Genomic DNA, 12,528 nt, shown 5'->3' with positions numbered 1-12,528 from the left:
TTTGTGACGGGGGTAGTTGAACGGGTGGAAGGTAGGACAGAAGGAGAGAAAGTGAGAGATCGGTAAGGCTTACGCGCGGGGATGTTAGGAGTTAGAACGAAACTTGTATATATACAAATCGGTAGTCGACGGAGCACTTGCGAGAGAGCACCATCCGTCCGAACGCCATCTGGCGGCGGCGCCGGAGGTATCGCTACAGTTCCTTTCACCGAGACACAGAATAGTCACTTTCTTGCGCGTTGAGGCATGGGGGAAGTACGGAACGAATGGCTAATAGCAGCGATTACGTTTCGCGTGTGTTGGGCCAATTTTCATCGCCCACGAGAGGATCGGTTTAAATCAGATCGGTTGGGGGAATCGCTGTCTATCATGAAAGCGGCCTTGCTTGAAATGCACTCTGGAACGTGTGTGCATAGTGATCAAGACTCTTCATCGGTGAATTACAAGCGTGAGATTTCTGTGAGTTATCGCGAGCCTTGAGAAGTCTTCAAATCTTCACTAAAGCTCTGAGAAGTCTTGCAAGTTCTTAAGGAGTCCTTAACAACTCTTATAAAGCTCTAGGAAATCTTTGTAAGAATTTAGGAAGTCTTTGCACATCTTTGCACGCCCTTAGCGAATTATAAATCCCCTATTAAGGGGTGGCGTACCTTTGACCGTTGGAAAAAAAGGGTTGTTTTATAATTTTTTTCATATAAAAAACGTTATATTTAAAAATCAAGACAGAGATGGCCCATTTTGAGAAAATCAGGCAAGTCAGGCATGCGATTTTCGACTCAACGGTAAGTTTTCATCTTCTTTTGTTGATAAACAAAAGCAAGACAAATGGAAAAATCGGCTTCGACAAATACTAGATTATAGTCTTAAGAATATTCGTGCAAAATTTTATTCAAATCGGTCCACTAATCTGCAAGATATTTTTGGTACCCCAAATATGGGGAGGCGTTAGGAGAAGATGCTAGGGAGAAGTTCAAATTCCTATTTATAGATAATACAGCTTAATTTATACACAAAAAGTGATATCTCGATTTTTAAATATATCGTTCTTTTAAATAAAAAAAATCACAAAAACGACCCTATTTTCCGACATGTCGAAGGTATGTAGCTCCTCAACCCTCTGAAATCCCCCTCCACCTCCTTGGAAAATCTCCCCAAGTTCCTCACAAATCCACCAATCTCCCAACTTCGAAAGTTACACAAGTCACACCTGATCATCAAACCTTCACACGTCACAGTCCTCTCGAGCCTCCACTCGCAAATACCCTCCCCTACCAAACCCACCCCTTTCCTCTGCCATTCCACTGCAACCAATTAGAAACAACAAAACCGCATAGCTAGTCCATTGCTAACCATCTACCGACCCTTTACCTTTAAACCCTTTATTGGAGAGCTTCACTGGGACAATGATCTGCAAATCCTTCGGCGCCGTAGAATCGTAAAACGAATCCCGATTTCAATCCGCGAGAGAGAGAGAGAGGGGGGGGGAGGTCTTTTTTTTTAACCGACCGTAATTGGTGGCAGGTCGGTATCGCTTGTTTAAAGTTAACGAGCAGTTTTCATCCCCCGAAGAGCAGACAGCGGTTCGATGCCGAGAGCCAATTAAATAGCGGATCGGGAGATCGGGCTGGGACGGGTGCTCGAGGAGAGATCCGCCGGGAAATGTTGCGCCGAGCGAGGATCGAGAAAGGGAGGAAAAGAGCTGAGAAAAGGGCAGACGCGGGAAAGAAAGACGGAGGGAGAAACCGGGAGGCAGCGTGAAATTGTAGATCAAGACGAAGTGGCGCGACTGAGGGATTGAAGGGGAACGTCCGTCATCCCCCGCGCAGCGTTTGCAAAAGAAAGAAGATTGTTCGTCCGGATGGAAGAATATACTCAGCCGGATAAATAATTCCGTTGCTGAGAACGCTTCGAGATCTACCTTCGAGGACATTCATCCCCGCGGAACCCAGCTGCCGTACATTTAAACTATTCGATTCGCCGGCAACAATGCCCCCGTTTCGATGAAAAAGTTGCTCCACTCGGGTCTCCATAAAAACATTTATTCCACTTCGATTCACTCTTGGTCCGGCAATCTGAGGATTGGTCCGCGGACGAGCTTCTTCCGATGTCTACATTGCAGTCCTCAGTGAGGTAGATGAAGCGAATCTAATGTAGTAAAGTGTGCGCGCGAGTACAAAAGGTAAAAATACGTGTAGTAGTAAAGTAGATGATATCTGTCGATTGACTTAAGGGAGATATCAAACCTTAGCGGCTTAGAAATAAATTGCCCAGATTTTTTTAGCATTAGGGATCATTCCCAGGCGGAGCTTACGATTTTAGACGCCTCGGATGGAAATGCTGAAGTTTAAAGCAGGTGTACCAAGCAATAGTGAGATCTCCAGGGAATTAACAGGCGATGAAGCATCGAGGCTCCACTTATCAGAGTTGGGCATTAACTAAATAAAAGTTACTTTGACTTTATTCGTTATTCGAGGTTCGAAAATCCGGGTTAATTTCTTTATTCGACGAGTAAAGTCAATTTTTTAATTTATCGAGTGTTTCGACTTCAGCGTCGAATAAATTTGTCAACTTTAACTTTATTCGATGTTAAATAATCTTCTGGCGTGCGTTCGTGCCGCCGAGAACCCGGTTTAACTTTATTCGCCACATGACGAGTCATTTCTTTTAACTGTTATTCCTTACTCGAAATTTTTAATTTAAATACAAATTTTGCCCACCTCTGCCTTTTATCTTGATACCTCTTACAAGTGTCACTATCGCTTGGTATTCCATCTGGGTTCACGCTGGACGAGTTTCAGTAAGCTCGATCAAGTAGATCAATCTGCTATCCGAAGCTCCTTTTATCGCGGCGAGATCACGAGTGTCCTACTCATAAGTTAGCTATTCAAAACGACACTCGTGAATCGCCTGCTTGAATTAGCGACGTGGGCCGGGGCAAGCAGAGGAAAATTAAGCTATTAACGTACGTTTATACGCTTATCACGACGAGACGCGAGGGAAGATCGGTAGAGCGGTTCTCTTTGTCGATCCCCTTGACACGTGCAAGTTAAAGTTCGAGGTCCCTCTCTAAATAGCACTTAGATTGGTATTCTGCTAGATTCTTGTTCCTTCTTCCCGTTTAGGAAGAAAGTTCGATACTGTTTGGACTCGTCGATCGTTGATCTCGCTACTTGTTCTTTGGCGCGAAGATGAGGTCCCTGGTCAGCGTGGACGAGAGCGAGGGCATCTGCTTCTGTTCGTGCTTGGCTGGGTCGTCGTTGCAGGTAATATATTCGGTGGCGACCTTGCGCGCGGTTATCGTCATCATCTTTAGCAAATCGGTCGTCTCCCAGTAATCGTTTATGACTCCGCATAAGGTTTGAATGTACCACGCGCCATCCTTCGGGTCTCGCCAAGCAGGGAAGTCTTTAAACGACGATATGAGCGTGAGAAATCGGTAGTGTTTATTAAAGACGCAATTCTACGTGAAATTAGTGGGATTTGGCTGCGATAGTAGAGGTGCCAGTTGCAAGCACTCATAATTGCAAAATTTTCTACTGCAACTGCACTGTAACTCACAAGGAGAGGTTCTCAGGTGTCCGCCTACGATTGCTTTGAATTTTGAATATGTTTTAGAGGACCGAAAAATGAGATATTCGTGTTTTTTTATAGCGACCCGTTTTCATGTTTAGGGGGTGAAAACTCAAAGTTACAAGATTTTCAGGTGTTCATCTCCGATTGCTTTGGTTTTTGGATATGTTTTAGAGGACCAAAAATAAGAAACACGTGTATTTTTATTTTGGCCCGTTTCCATGTTTAGGGGGTAAAATCACCCCTCAAAGTTATTTGCGTGGTTTCACCCCCTAAATAGGAAAACGTGCCTAAATAAAAAACCACCCATGTAACTTTGAGGGGTGGTTTCACCCCCTAAACATGCAAATAGGCCAAAATAAAAAGACACGTATTTCTTATTTTTCAGTTCTCTAAAACGTATCCAAAAACCAAAGCAATCGGAGGCGGGCATCTGGGAACCTCTCCTTGTCAGTGAAGCCGAGTTGAACGGATAAAAACATTTTTAAGCAAAAATTATTTAATGCAAATTCAATAAAATTCATTAGGTGATTATAAAAATTTATTTGAAGAATAAAATCCAGTTTTCTGTTATTTTTATAAAGTCCCTTCTCTCGCGGGTGCGTCACTGCTATAATTATACCAATATTCTGTGGAAATGTTTCGTGAATCATAGAAAGAACGTGCACTCTGCCTACCATTTATTTTACTCGCGATTAGAAATGGAGCGTTGAGTTACTCATTCAACCAACAAACAGCACCAACTTCCTTAAGTTAAATTCTTCAGAAAATCTTCCCTCGAATAAATACTACCGAGTACAATCGTTACCTTCCATTGTGCTGAAACCAAACAGGAAGTCCGCGTGAGTAGGGAGTTTGTACGCCGCCGCCGTGCTGACAGCCGAGTCCGTTTCCGATATGCTCATGTTGTACACCTCGACGCCCGACTCCGAACCAGTGCCTCTGCAAGCCTGCAAACGATCGCGCGACCCACTTTTAATAGTTTCAATCAGTGAAGGATTTAAGGAGCGGCCGATGAGCAGTTGCCGCCTGGGCCCCTAACCAGAAGGGCACCCAGGGACCTTTTATGTATTTTTCTGTACTACTACACTTGGCCCGTTTTTAGTAAATTACCTCTTCATTTTCCCGAAAAAGGGTCCCCTGCCCAGAAGGCCCCCTAGGGCCTTATCTTCAAAATAGAAAAAAATGATTTTATCCAAATAGTATATCTTTTCTGTACTACTACTACTACACTCAGCCTGTTTTTATTAAACTACCTTTCCATTTTCCCGAAAAAGGGGCCCAGAAGGCCCCCTAGGGCCCTATCTTCAAAATAAAAAAAAATGATTTTATCCAAATAGTATATTTTTTCTGTACTATTACTACACTCAGCCTGTTTTTATTAAACTACCTTTCCATTTTCCGGAAAAGGGGCCCAGAAGGCCCCCTAGGGCCCTATCTTCAAAATAAAAAAATATGATTTTATCCAAATAGTATATTTTTTCCTGTACTACTACACTTAGCCCGTTTTTAGCAAACTACCTCTTCATTCTCCCGAAAAATGGGCCCCTCATAAGGTGTGCCACCTGGGCGATTTTCCTTAAACCCCCCACTGGTTTTAGTGATCCCATAAACTAGAAACAAAGAACAACAAATAAGACCAGTACTGTGGGCATCACCTGAAAGAAGAACAGCTTTGGTTTGCCAGTGAGAAAGGAGCAGTTGTCCGCCGTGAAGGATCTCCAGATATCCTGCCTCTCGTAAGGGCGATCCTTCGCGTATATCATTCCGTTGGTATGTCCGTGGGTCATTACAAAGACGCAGACGCAGTCTGCGTCCTTGTGGTCTTTATCCCTCACTGCAAGCACGATATCCTTAAATACGCTTAAAGTGCACTGGGCAGAGTGGAAAGAAATTGATCCCTCGAGTTCGTGGGACTCATAGATCAAACGAAACGGAAGGACACGTACGATGAGTTATAGCGTCCATGATATCGTCGTAAGTGTAATCCTGGCAGGTCTGCACGTCGAAGCCCAGCATCGTGAAGGTCCTCTCGACCGTGTCGACGTCCACGCTCGAACCTTCTCGAGGCGGGCCCATGCCTGGGTCGAAGGTGGTGTGATTGAACACCAGGCACATCCCGCGCAGCCTGTGGCTCATGTTGTAGTGGGTCGCGTCCTTCTCCACGGGCAACTTGACGGGCGGCTGTGGTTTCCTACGGTGCAAAGGATCTTTTCTAACAGGAAACGTCATCAATGGGTGGGCCTTTTAATAGGGAAACCTCTCACGCGCGTGCGCAAGATGTACAGGTGATCTAGTATCGAAGCATTTTAACAGGTCTGGGATTTCTTTGATTCCGTACGCCTCGTTCAAACCTATACGAATAATTTCTTCTGTTTCATCAGTTTTCGAGGCTCGTGGAGATCAAGGGAAACCCGAGGATCGTTAGCCACGGAGAAATTATAAACAGGGCCGTTCCTGGCGGGGGTGCAGAAGGTGCCCCAGCACCTGGGCGGCCAAACCTAGGGGAGGCCGCAGGCCATTTATTACATGTAAAATTTTGATTAATAAGAATAATAATCGAAACTTTTTTGCATGATAACTGTTTAAAAATATGCATGTATAGATATAAAACTAAGCACTGCATATTAAATTCTTTTTATTACGATATTACTATATATTATATATTATTATTTTTTTTATATTACTATGTACAATTACTTTGGTTAGGCCCCACATGGAATATGCATCCATAATTTGGTCTCCAACACATCTAAAATACAAAAAAATCCTAGAAAAAGTGCAGCATAGATTTTTGAGATACGCAGTTTACAAGCTGGGCCAATCGATGTCTTTTTTAGATCGTGATTACACCCTCATTATGGATAAGCTTAGTATAACGCCTCTACGTACACGCAGAATGGTCGCAGGCCTGTCTTTTCTATCTCGAATACTAAAAGGCCAAGTTGATTGTCCACCCCTGCTGGAACTCATAAAACTATCACCCAGATCGCTCAGGGAAAAATCCTTATTCTATTATATCGTGTACAAAACGAAATATGGATCTTCTGGTCCGATTAACCGGCTACTACAACAAGCGAACTTATATGCTGATGCAGTTGATTTCTTTCATGAATCTGTGGACGTATTAAAGAGTAAATTGCACAGAATGCTAAGAGCGAACGATCAAAGTAGCTGGTAATCCGTTAACGCGACAAAACTAAATTTAATAGTATAGTATACACTTTTACTTCCACCCCTCACTTTTCACTTTTATTCTATTTTCTGTGTATTTCTATTTTCATTTTCATTTTCATTTTCATTTTCATTTTCATTTTCATTTTCATTTTCATTTTCATTTTCATTTTCATTTTCATTTTCATTTTCATTTTCATTTTCATTTTCATTTTCATTTTCATTTCCCATTTTTCATTTTTCATTACTCATTCTTCACCTCTATTTTTTCATTTTTCTCTCCATTGTCAAGTATAATTCGATACAGTACGCATATAATATGTAGATTTATTTGTATTCAACACGCAAAATGTTATGTATCCTTGCTACATAATGGGTTCTACCCCGCATATGATTAATAACTAAATTCTTAATTAAAGAATATTGAATTAACCATGGCGGCAATATTGTTTTTGCGCCTGAGCGGCCAAAACCCAGGAACGGCCCTGATTATAAAGGATCGAACGATCAATCATTGAGAACGCGAACGAAGGATCCCCGTCATTGTTTCATCCGACGATCATTAACGAAATCAAAGGTAACGCGTTCACCTTAAATAGGGGTAGTAGTCATCCTCTTCAACTTCGTATGCACCCTGAGTAGTGACAATGGTGTCGGCCACGTGCACTCTGCCCGACTTCCTCTTGCGCTGCGGGCCCGCCGAACCGGAAGAGGTCGACGGGGCCTGATCCAGACAATCCTGCAAACCGATTATCGATCAACGAAGGCGCGAAGGATTCGTGAGAATTGGGTCAGGCCTGGGTGAAAAATGGGTCAGGGTGAAGAAAGTAGAATTATCAAGTGGAGACTGCGATTCGACTCGTAGCAACTATCGATCGCCAGCACACCATGCAGCACGTGCCACCCCCCCCCCCTCCCCCCCGGCTAGAAATCGCGGATCTTCGCGGAAGCCCCCGAAAGGGATCACCGTTTATCGTGAGAAACGTGAGCTCCAAGTCACCAACGCTGCCAGCACCGTATTATCAGATAAACGTCGCATAAATGACAACTCCGGCCGATAAAACGCGAAGAATGAGATTCCTCGAGCGAGGAAATCGTTTTTAATTTTTTTTTCCCGCGGCGGTTGGTGGGACTGCTTGAGAATTAGATACAATTCGATACGACTGGACAATTAGATATTTGTTTAGTGAGTCAGTCCACTTGTTACCAGTGTATCGAGCTTCCCTTTGTTTTGATATCTATCTAGGTTAGTTCCTTATCTTGGCGGTGACTCTACCTTTAGTCACGATCTGCGTCCTGTTTACCATCGTGCTCGTCGACCTTGCGAAAGCTTCTTAATCGCCACTCTAATCTAACAACAAGGGTGGGAGAAAGTTCGCGAAGAAAGTGTACAGGCTGTATAAAATGTAGTGGTCACTGTGTTCGGGGGGTGAATCTGCATTCTACACCACTGCATCGGCGGACGTTTGTGAAGAAAACTTGCTGCATTAAGGGGACTAGGCAGTCGGAAAATTGATTTTTTATTGCATTATCCGAAAGTACTATCTTTTCTAAATAAAATGCCGCTTGGTTTATAGTAAAATTCGCGAAATTGTAGATTTGGCAGCTAAAAACATGAAGCGGGAACATATAGCATCGCCTTTACCCAGAAACTTTAAACGCGTTTTCCTCGAATATTTGTTACTCTTCATTTTTTTCCTAATTGCGAACGAGTTGAGGTTGAGATTGACTTGGAAAAAATTACAGGATGTGTAGAACATGTGCCATTTCGGGGCAAACATCTTATAGTGTGCGTAAAAATACGAGATTTTCATAAAAAAAATTAAGAAGTCGCCGGATTTTTGAAAAAAATTCGGTAACTTCTTAATTTTTTTATGAAAATCTCGAATTTTTACAGACCATATCAGAGGTTTGCGCCGAAATGACACATGTTCTACGCATCCTGTAATTTTTTCCAAGTCGATTTCAACCCCAATTCGCTCGCAATCAGGAAAAAATGAAGGGAAAAAAATATTCGAGAAAAACGCATTTAAAGTTTCTGGGCAAAGGCGGCCAGCTTAGCTGCCAAATCTACAATTTTACAAATTTTACTATAAACCAAGCGGCACTTTGTTGAGAAAAGATAGTACTTTCGTAAAATGCAATAAAAAAGAAATCGATTTTTCGACTGCCTAGTCCCCTTAAGCGTTGATGTAAAAAAAGGATTAATTTCCAAAGTTAGGAAAAATTTCGCGCAAATTTTCCTTACAAATCTCCGCCGATCCAGAGCTGTGTATTCACCCCTGAAAGCGGTGACCATTACTTTTTATACGCCCTGTAGAAAGATTGGAAGCGACTGTAATCACTAAACCTTCGAAACTGTGATAGATAGATTAGATCGCACAAAAATAGATAGACATTCACCAGTATAGAATCTCCGTCGAACACTGGAAGATATAGAAACCACTTGCAAGCAATCAGAACATCGCAGGTACCTAATATGCAAATTGCAACTAGGATTATTGAGAAATTAATTAGCGCAACTGTTAAAAATAACTCAAATCTCAGCCGGAAGAATCCACGCCATTAATTCTCTCAATGAAACTTCTGAACAATACTTATAACAATATAATTATTATAATAATAATAATAATTATAATAATTATAATAATAATAATAATAATTATTATAATAATAATAATAATTATAATAATTATAATAATAATAATAATAATAATTATTATAATAATAATAATAATAATTATTATAATAATAATAATAATAATAATAATAATAATAATAATAAAATCCAGCCCAGGTACCTGATATTTCACGCTCGACCATCATTCAAATTAATTAATTTATTCTACCTAACGAAACGAGTTTCGTCCCTACTCTGCACCACTCATGCATCACACGTTATTAAGATAAAAAAAAAAACGGGGCGTTTTACAGTGGACGAGTACCTGAACGTCATCGTTCTCCATCCTCTTCGCCATCTTCACTGACAAACAATCAACCCCGTCGGACACTCTCTCTAGGGCAAATGCATTGTCTTCGCGCACGTGCTCGAGTAATCTCGGAGATAATCTGACTCGTTGGAATTAAGCAACGGTCGGGATTAATTTCTACGACGACCTTGCGAGCGGAAGTGGCGGTCCACGAGGATGAACCAGGAAGAGGCTCTTTACAGAGAACTTCTGAGCATCGAATCACAAGAGAGTCGTGTATAATTTCCGTTGGAGGAGAATCATGGATATCGAACGGTGTTTAGGCAAATCGATAAACTGTACTCCTTATTGTGCATAGTTATCAAATAGCAACGGTTTTTTGTACACTTTGGTGCAAGTCAAGGGTAGCTGCAGATTTGAAGAATTCGCCAAAAATAGAAATAAAAACTTATCGACTGAATAGATATTACTTATTCTGTGAAAATATATATTTTTCTATTAGTCTTCTCTTTTTAATGTTAAGGGTGAACACCACTGTGACGGCCGGAGAAGTAAGCGGTTTTTAAGAATTTTTTTCAGGAATAATTTACAGTTTTCATATAAAATTTGTATTGCCTATCTTTAGTACAATGTCTTGAGAGACTATAAAAATAATAAATAGAAAAACATGCATAAATTTTAATATATTAATTAATCTTCTAGACCCCCCACGCGCGCTAGCCGAATCTGTAACTAAATTTATTTTTTTTTTATAAACTATATGAGTGTAGTTTCCGTTGTACGTACCGATTTCTTAAACAAATTATTTTTGTAAAAATGGTGCGCTTGAGAAGAAAAGTTTCGAACATCCGCGAATAAGATAGACAGTTTTTCGAGCGTATTTAAAAAAAATTGATTTCAATCACAGAATCCGTACGTTCAATGGAAAGTACACTCATATAGTTTATAAAAATAAAAAAAAATTGATGTCGGACCTGCTGTTCCATAGTTACACATTCGACCAGCTCGCGTGGGAGGGGTCTAGAAGATTAATTAATAAATTAAAATTTATGGATGTTTTTCTATTTATTTTTTTTTTGTATGGTCTCTTAAGACATTGTTCTAAAGGTAGGTAATACAAATTTTCTATGAAAACTGTAAATTATTCCTGAAAAAAATTCTTAAAAACCGCTTACTTTTCCAGCCGTCACAGTGGTGTTCCCCCTTAAGTCAAAGCAATAATTTTATAAACAGTTTTTTCTAATTTACTCGAAGTTGGTCAAGATGGGGCTGCACCCCTCTTGCTGCAAGCTCCTAAATTGTTAGTTTAAGAACATTAAGACGCGTGTGAATTGAAATAGGGGTAGTTTCGAATATAGTAATCGACTTAGAAAGCTCGATGACGAGTGTCAGTTAATAAATATTATTAATCGAGTAGCATGTAGTAATGAAGAAAAGGATCGAAGGCAGGCCACGATAATGCATGGGTCATGGAACTTCAAAGTTGAAAATAAATTTGCCTGAATTATGGAGCACAAAGAGAATTTTCATTATTTTCCTAGAATCTTTAAAATTTTAATAATGTGCTTCAAACTACGTGCATTCTTCGTGGCTCTGAAAGGTTCATGAAAGATTGATGGCAGGGAACTATTAAAAACTTCTAGCCACTTTCGGTCCCCCTCAAAGAGGGATTCAGGTCAGCTCGAGGAATCAATTCGGTTCACGCGCGAATCTCTGATCGTGCAGCAACAGTTTTAAAAGACTTTCAAAGAGGAAAAAAAATTTCGCACCGGGATGCAGCTTGCGTTATCATCTCGAGATATCCAATCTTCTATAAACACGAAAAATGCAACATTGTACAGCGGGAAGGGGTGAATCATATGTCCCTCAAAGCGGAGGGAACCGGAAATCAAGGTAAAAGATTCACCCAGTCAGCTGAACAAATAACAGCAATTATAAACCTTTTTCATTCATCAAACATTCGACGTTCACAGTTCAAATATCAACCTGTGCCCTCGACGCCAAGCGCAGTATCCACAAAACCCCCATCCGCCTATTTTCTTGAATAAGAAAGAGTTCCCCTGCGCCAAGCTTAATTAGAAGTTTGCAGCAACCTTTTCACGCGGCTATCTGCATTGCCCAGCTCAAGCATCAACCTCCGATCTCCCCAACTTCAACTTCCCCTGAGGTACCCTCGACGGCAAACGCAACTTCAACAAAAATCCAATCCCCCGCCCCATTTTCCTCAAACAGAAATGGTCCCCCCCGTATCGAGCTCAAAAGAAAGTAAACATTTCCTGAAATACCACCCTCAAATCGCTTCAACAACCACCACCCAAGCTTGTTCGCCCTGCGCGACACCTCGACAAACATAATACTACGCCCAACTGTCTTCAGAGAGCAAAGAATTCCCCTCTATCAAGCTCAAGCAGCCGAAATTTATGCCAGCCCGTTACCTGTTCCTGCATACTCGCCGAATCTGTCGCAGAGACCTCGGTATCAGCCTCGATTGCCCTCGACCCGCGATCTTTATTGAAGAACTGGCCGGTGAAGTAAGCTATGGTGGTCCTGGTGACGGAAATTAGGCAGAGTAGAAGGGCGAGCATCGTGTTGCGTCGCGTTGGTGGTTACTTTGGATATATCTGGACGGTGTACACATGACACCGACCGCAGCCTTATCTGCTTTTATCGCCGTCGTTTAGAATACAAGTTTTATCGGATGCGTTGCGAAGCGACGCGATCGAAATCTCCTTTCCGCGGTTCGGCGGGAAATATTTGTTGGCCAGGCGGATGTGGTCCTCGTAAAAGTAGCATTCGCGCCGATAGATCAACGGTGGGACAGGTATTCCACTTGGATGCGTGCTTCCCATTGCAACTT

At 41.6% G+C, this 12,528-nt stretch overlaps 1 protein-coding gene across 2 annotated transcripts; it reads right to left on the bottom strand.

Annotated features, from left to right (window-relative positions):
* Positions 1–2,020: 2,020 nt before the first annotated feature.
* On the bottom strand, positions 2,021–12,312 carry LOC143366010 (caspase-1). 2 transcript variants are annotated; one of them, XM_076806687.1, is made up of 6 exons: positions 12,107–12,312; positions 7,332–7,480; positions 5,517–5,761; positions 5,226–5,404; positions 4,376–4,517; positions 2,021–3,402 (listed from the first exon to the last, which is right to left on the bottom strand). In XM_076806687.1, the coding sequence occupies exons 1-6, from the start codon at positions 12,254–12,256 to the stop codon at positions 3,164–3,166; spliced, it is 1,104 nt and encodes a 367-aa protein (XP_076662802.1). In that variant the 5' UTR covers positions 12,257–12,312; the 3' UTR covers positions 2,021–3,163. The 2 variants fall into 2 exon arrangements, with proteins under 2 accessions (XP_076662802.1, XP_076662803.1); XM_076806688.1 differs by lacking the exon at positions 12,107–12,312 and adding an exon at positions 9,687–9,734.
* Positions 12,313–12,528: the final 216 nt, after the last annotated feature.

Source organism: Andrena cerasifolii, chromosome 2 (assembly GCF_050908995.1).
Source record: "Andrena cerasifolii isolate SP2316 chromosome 2, iyAndCera1_principal, whole genome shotgun sequence".
NCBI classification, from domain to species: Eukaryota; Metazoa; Arthropoda; class Insecta; order Hymenoptera; family Andrenidae; genus Andrena; species Andrena cerasifolii.
Note: the sequence above shows the minus strand (reverse complement) of the source record. Positions and strands in the feature narration are given on the sequence as shown.

What these genes read in the sequence shown, in the direction of transcription:
- LOC143366010 (XM_076806687.1), bottom strand. Translation starts at nt 12,256, where the DNA reads ATGCTCGCCCTTCTACTCTGCCTAATTTCCGTCACCAGGACCACCATA. An exon ending in GACTACTACCCCTATTTAAG is followed by an intron (nt 5,762 to 7,331) that starts GTGAACGCGTTA and finishes TTTGCACCGTAG; the next exon opens with GAAACCACAGCCGCCCGTCA. An exon ending in CAAAGCTGTTCTTCTTTCAG is followed by an intron (nt 4,518 to 5,225) that starts GTGATGCCCACA and finishes GATCGTTTGCAG; the next exon opens with GCTTGCAGAGGCACTGGTTC.